Source organism: Rissa tridactyla, chromosome 9 (genome assembly GCF_028500815.1).
Source record: "Rissa tridactyla isolate bRisTri1 chromosome 9, bRisTri1.patW.cur.20221130, whole genome shotgun sequence".
Taxonomy (NCBI): Eukaryota; Metazoa; Chordata; class Aves; order Charadriiformes; family Laridae; genus Rissa; species Rissa tridactyla.
In genome coordinates this window covers 10,839,172-10,845,823 of record NC_071474.1, presented here as the reverse complement: position 1 = coordinate 10,845,823, position 6,652 = coordinate 10,839,172, and the positions used below count along the sequence as shown (strand labels likewise).

At 51.9% G+C, this 6,652-nt stretch overlaps 1 protein-coding gene across 1 annotated transcript; it reads left to right on the top strand.

Moving 5' to 3' along the window:
* The first annotated feature begins 381 nt into the window (after positions 1–381).
* Positions 382–3,431, top strand: MEX3B (mex-3 RNA binding family member B). Its single transcript, XM_054215623.1, has 2 exons — positions 382–930; positions 1,913–3,431. The coding sequence occupies exons 1-2, from the start codon at positions 672–674 to the stop codon at positions 3,343–3,345; spliced, it is 1,692 nt and encodes a 563-aa protein (XP_054071598.1). The 5' UTR covers positions 382–671; the 3' UTR covers positions 3,346–3,431.
* The last annotated feature ends 3,221 nt before the right edge of the window (positions 3,432–6,652 follow it).

The window sequence follows — 6,652 nt, the reverse complement described above, 5'->3', positions numbered from 1 at the left end:
GGCGGCGGCGGCGCGGGGCTGACAGCGATCGGCGCTGACGCTGCGGGGCCCGGCGCGGCCCCCCCCTTCCCTCCCCTCCCTCCGCCCGCCCCTCCGGAGCCGTCTGGCTGCAGCAGCGCCTCAGACAGAGGAGGGGAGAGGAGGGAAAAAGGCGGGGGGGGAGGAAAAAAAAAAAAAAAAAGAGGAGGGGGGGGAAAAACCGCTGAGTGAGTGGAGTGGAGCCTGGGAGGGGCTCCTTAAAGAAACGCTGCCGTCGCTTGGCATTGTGGCCGGCGAGGAACTCGAGGGGGGGAAGCCATCGGAGCTCCTCTCGCTATCCTCTTCCCACCCCCCCCACCCCACCCCCAGCCGACCAAAAAAAAAAAAAAAAAAAAAAAAAGAAAAAAAGAAAGGAGAAAAAAAAAAAGCTCGGGGGGGGAGTCGTGGGGGGGGGGTCCTGAGAACATCTTATAAACCGGATTGCACTGAGAGGAGGAAAAAAAAAAAAGGCAAAAAAAAAAAAAGAAAGATACAAAATATACAAGCAAAAGGCAACAACTCCCCGGTCTCCAGCAGTCGCCCACCCTCCCTTCCCTGCTCTCCTGCTGGCCATCTGCCTTGGGTTTTCCTTTGTGTCTGATCTTTTACTACTGAGCCGAGCGCAGGAGGAGGGTGCACCACACGCAGGGACTATGCCCAGCTCGCTTTTTGCAGACATGGAGAGGAACGGGAGCGGCGGCGGCGGCGGCGGCGGCGGAGGCGGAGGGGGAGAGACCCTGGATGACCAAAGAGCCCTTCAGATCGCCCTGGACCAGCTCTCCCTGCTGGGGCTGGACAACGACGAGACGGGCTCCATTTACGACAGCGAGCCTCGGAAAAAGAGCGTGAACATGACGGAATGCGTGCCGGTGCCCAGCTCGGAGCACGTCGCCGAGATAGTGGGGAGACAAGGTGGGTGACTTGCCTGCGAGGGGGTCGTGGGGGGAGCGGGTCTCCCCGCCGCGCTGCCGGGCGGGCGGCTCAGATGCGACACTGGCCGTTCCCAGGCAAACTGCAGCCGGTACGGCGGTGGCCAGTGCCGGCTTCCCCCAGACAAAGAAAGTGCAGCAGACGTGATGGTTCCGAGGAGCGTTATGCATCAGTTTCGAGATGCACTTTCAGCCGCCGGGAGTCGGGGGGGGGGAGGAAGAAAAAAAAAAAGAAAAAAAAAAAAGCGAATCGCGAAAATAATAAAAAATCGCTCCTTTCCTCCGGCTGCAAAAGTTGGATTTGCAAGAGGAAACGAGAAGAAAAATGGGAGCCTCGGTGCTTCCCCCCGCCTCCCCTAAAGTTAGAAATCGTGGATTATTTTTAAGGAAGAGAAATGGAGTGGGGAAGTGGAACAATGGGATTGGAATAAAGCATCCGCAGTGGGGAATGTGGCTTATTCGGTACAGCCGCTGCTCCTCACCTTCTCAAGAACTGATTTTATTTTTCCGAAAGGAAAGTGCTGAGCAGGAATGTGGACTGGCGGGTGTGCTGAATTGTTAGGGCTGCTTGCATTTTATTTTATTTTATTTATTTTATTTTATTTTATGTTTTTCTGGTCGTGCAGTTTTTCTGCACGCTCCCTTTCGTGTTGCCGATCTCGTGAACTGCACGTTGGTAGTTTTTGGGGCAGTTTGCATGGCAGAGGTGTCGGTGGCCACTTGCGATGCCGTTGGGTGTGTGCCAGGGATGTGGGCTGACGTGACTTTACACCGTGACTGGGGCTCCTGGACGAGATGCCAGCGATCACCTGGGGTAGGGGGCAACGTGTTTCGGGTGGGTGTGTTTTTTTTTCCCCTCCCTAGCTGCACCCAAATAATGGGTTGTAACCGGTTCTTCCCCCCCATCACCACCTCCTCTTCCTCCCCCTCCCCATCGCCCTCCATCTCCCGCATCTCGTTCCCAGGTTGTAAAATCAAAGCTCTGCGGGCAAAGACCAACACCTACATCAAGACCCCGGTTCGCGGGGAGGAGCCGCTCTTTGTTGTGACTGGCAGAAAGGAAGATGTGGCCATGGCCCGCAGGGAGATCATCTCGGCGGCCGAGCACTTCTCCATGATCCGAGCCTCGCGGAACAAGAACACAGCCCTGAATGGCACCGTTCCCGGCCCCCCGAACCTGCCCGGCCAAACCACCATCCAGGTGCGGGTGCCTTATCGTGTGGTGGGCTTGGTCGTGGGGCCCAAGGGGGCCACCATCAAGCGCATCCAGCAGCAGACACACACCTACATCGTGACCCCGAGCCGGGACAAGGAGCCGGTCTTCGAGGTGACGGGCATGCCCGAGAACGTGGACCGGGCCCGGGAGGAGATCGAGGCGCACATCGCCATGCGCACCGGCGGCATCATCGAGCTGACAGACGAGAACGACTTCCACGCCAACGGCACGGACGTGGGCTTCGAGCTGAACGGCACGGGCAGCCTGTGGAGCAAGCCCACGCCGCCCAGCATCACGCCCACCCCGGGCCGCAAGCCCTTCTGCAACTACCGCAACGACAGCTCCAGCTCGCTGGGCAGCGCCTCCACCGACTCCTACTTCGGCGGCGGCACCGGGGGGGGCGGCGGGGCCCGCCTGGCCGACTACAGCCCCCCGAGCCCGGCGCTGAGCTTCACCCACAACGGCAACAACAACAACAACAGCGCCAACGGCTACGTCTACGGCGGGGGCGGCGGGGGCGGCGGCGGCGAGGTCCTCTCCTCCCCGGACTGCTGCTCCGATCTGCCCTTCGACTCGCCGCCCGGCTTCGACCTGGCCCCCGCCCCGCCGCCCGGGGCCGCCCTCATCTGGCCGCAGTTCGAGCGCGGCCCCGCCGCGCCCCCCTCGCCCGCCGCCTCGCCCGCTGCCGCCGCCTTCCCGGGCGCGGCGCCCGCCAATGCCAACCTGGCGCTGCTGGTGAGCGGCCCCCGGCGCGGCGGCGGCGCCCCGCCCCCGGCGCGGCTCTCCCCGCCCCTGCACGGCAGCGCGGCCGGGCCCGAGCACCCGCTGGCGCGGAGGGTGCGCAGCGACCCGGGCGGGCGGCTGCTGGCCGCCTCCTCCTACCCGCTGTACGGCAACGGGCTGGGCTCCCACCTGCCGGGGCTGCCCTCCGACTCGTCGGCCTCCTCCTCCTCCTCCTCCTCCAGCTCCTCGTCCAGCTCCTCCTGCTCCTCGTCCGGGCTGCGGCGGAAGGGCAGCCGCGACTGCTCGGTGTGCTTCGAGAGCGAGGTGATCGCGGCGCTGGTGCCCTGCGGCCACAACCTCTTCTGCATGGAGTGCGCCAACCGCATCTGCGAGAAGACGGAGCCGCAGTGCCCCGTCTGCCACAGCGCCGTCACCCAGGCCATCCGCATCTTTTCCTGAGGGCCCTCACACGGGGACCGGGACGGCGACGGGGAGCGGCCACCGGGGCCGGGGCCCGCCGGGGGGGTGCGGGCTGGCAGCGCGGGGCGGCCGGGGGAGGGCTGGGGGGGGTGGTGGTGGTGGTGGTGGTGGTGGTGGTGGTGACAGCGGGTGCATGCTATACATAATAACGGGCGACTCCATTCTAGTGCTAGGCTAGTTTTTACACTGTACTTTACTACGAAGCTTCCAAAACTCCCCCTTTTTTTTAAAAAAAAAAAAAAAACAAACAAGAAAAAAAATAGGAAAAAAAAATATTGAAAGTAGAAGATGCTTATGATGATGACAATGGTGTGTGGACTGTTAGTAAAACGTGCTGGTAGTTCCTAGGATGCTTATTATGAAATAATTAAATCTATGGGTGGATACTTTTCTGAATGTTCTTGAAAGGGCAAGAAGTTCCTGTGAAAAACCATGATACTGCAGCTTTATCAAAGTTTAAAAAAGAAAAAAAAAAAAACAAACTGTAACATATCTCTTATATATATTAAAAACGTTTAAAGGTTTTAAAGATAAATTGCATTAATACAGATTGAAGTATTTTATTCTTTTTTGACTTGAAAAATTATATTTCATATTGCAAAGATGTTTACAAGTATTTTAATTTAAGTTCAGTGAACTTTTTGTAGCTGGGTTAAATCTTTTTTATTTTAGTATGGCCTTATGGCAAAGAACACTGTATTATTTTAATATCACACAATTGTGAACGGAATTACAAACCATAAAATGTGTAATGCTTTGAACAGTATTCTGTTGGGATGGAGATTTTATAGGTTCAGAAAAAAATCTTTTAAATCTGCTTCACCCAGCATATTTTCTATTCAGTGATATAAAGCATATTTTATTCTATATTATTACAAAAATGGAAATGTATAAACATATGTCAAAAGGAACTGTTGAAGCTTTCTAACATTTGTATAAATAGAATTCAGTGGAAATTACAAAAATTCTGTTGCACCACTATAGTTTTAGTATTTCTATTTTAATACATTTGTTTACCACTTGTTTATGTATATGTAGGTGACGTTACTTGAGCTTAAATGTACTTTACTGAGCAAAGTTTAAAAAACAAAGTATATTTTATTTTATGATAAAGGGCCTTTAACCTCATGGTCAAATACTAATATTATATTTGCTGAGACAAGATTTGAAATTGTATCAAGAGTTTTATTTTTCTGACATTTAAAGTTCTACATAATAAAAGTAAAACTTAAGTAATGGTGCTACTTCATGTTTTTTTAAGTATTTCTATATAAATAAAATAAAATATTACAGAAAAAAAACCCCAAAAGTACTCCGTGTGGTGATTTGATTTGATGTGCTGAGAGTTTCTGCTGGATTTTTTTGTTACCCGCTTGTAGCGCTGGAACATGTTGGGAGTTTAAACTGTGTCATGTTAATGTTGCTGGAACTCTTTAGCTTGTGAAGGCTTCCAGAATAATCCTGCCAGCGCTCATACTTTATAACATGTTTTTAAGGAAAAAAAAAAAGAAATCATTTGGGTTTTTTTTTTAATATGTGGCATATTGCTGGGGTTATTCCATGTCTAAAAATAGTAATTATTTTTCAGAATTTTTAGTCCTGAAAAATACTTGGTTTCGTATGAATTGCTACTTTTAGCAAATAAAGCATATGTGAGGCACGGCTGACAGCCCGCTCAGCGTTCTGATCTAGGAGCAGATCGCAGGGGAGGCTCCTTCCGTCTCATCCTGCGGGTGCTGGCTCTGCCATGCCCAGGGCCCTCGGAACCGCATCCCAAAGTCCCAGTTCTCTAGCGTGGAACAAGGGCTTCAGTATCCTTCCCGAGTTCTTGAAAGCGCTGCTTGGTATTTGGCAGTTGTGGTTCGGGTAATTGGTGTTGACAAGCTTATTTGAATAAAAAATTTATTGCCGTGTAAAGTTTGTTTGCTTTTGATGGTGCCCGCAGTGGTGTTGGGGTGAAGGAAGTGCAGGCGCTTTCTGACTAAGGAGCCTGCGAACCCACCGGGCAAAACCTGCGATATTTTTGCTGCTGGTTGTAGTCGCCGCGTTTGAGTGAACTTGCTGGCTAAAGCGTGTTGGAGCAGATTTCGGAAGGCAGCTGCAGATCACTTTTAAGTGTTTCTTTTTGAGTGCGCCGGTGCACTTTTCAGTGGGCGAGTGAAAACAATGAAACGAGCCCAAACTGTGTAGCATATTTCATATGTTTGACTTTGCGCTTAGCGGTGTGTGCCAGAGCTCTCTGCTCTGCTCTCCTTTATGGGCTCCAGAGCTGCTGGTTGGGTGGGAAGGGGGAGGAGGGAGGATGCGGCAGGGGATGATGGGATGTCTTTGTTTGATTTGATTTGATTTTTGCTTCTTTCATTGAACTGTGATTGTGGTATCATCTGATTTATAGAGTTAAAATCCCTTACTGAGTGTTGCATTTGTCTCAGGAAGCTTGTCGTTTTGAATGGTGGAGAGAAAAAAAAAGCCACACGAATCCAGAGAGTGGCAGAGAAGATGTGCTTATATACAGAAGTGGTACAGGCATTGAAAAAAAAACCTTGGCAAAATTGGTTACTTTGAAGGGATCAGGAAGTTTAAGTCCATGTGTATATTTTCTTAATGATGGGTGTTTAGGAAATGTACTCAAAATGCGTCAATCAATTTCTTGTTTCAGTGTAAACATCCCGTGCTGGTGTCTGGGAAGAGTTGTGAAAATGGCTATAAATAAAAAAGTGAATATGATCCCTTTGCTTAATTTTCCAAGCTTAGTGAAACCGAAAGGTAAATAGGATGGACAAAAAGTGAAAACAAAATTCTCCTCCTTTATTTCCCCCGCTTAACGTACAATGCTGTGTGGCTCCACGCTGTCAATGGCAGTGGGATGGCAGACCGAGCCGCCCTGCTCCCTGTATCGACCGGCACTCCTGCAGCAGCTCGGCAAACGCCCTGGCCCGGGCGGTGTGGTGGGGCTCGGCCGCCGAGTCCCTCGTTAAATGTAACCAGCCTCGTCGTCCGTGGACTTATCTTGGTATTTTCTTCACCAAACTGTGACCGAAACAAAGGCAATCCCCTCTCTCTCTGTGGCCCTGGATGCCTTTTTGGCCCCTGTGCGCTGTTTTTCACCCCCTGTGCACGCTCCACCTGTGTATCGTTTGGAGATGTTTTGAAGATGGGCTGTGGTGCCTTAAAAACCTGGTTGTGGTCATTCCTCTGGGAATTATTTCACCCGCAGCATGACCGGTCTGGATTACTTTTGCTTTGGTGTCCGATGATGCAGCGAGTGCCTTTTGCCCTCTCTTCC

Excerpts from the sequence above, each read along its gene's own strand:
- MEX3B (XM_054215623.1), top strand. The coding sequence starts at position 672 with ATGCCCAGCTCGCTTTTTGCAGACATGGAGAGGAACGGGAGCGGCGGC. Across the intron at positions 931-1,912 it reads CGAGATAGTGGGGAGACAAG|GTTGTAAAATCAAAGCTCTG; the intron begins GTGGGTGACTTG and ends TCTCGTTCCCAG.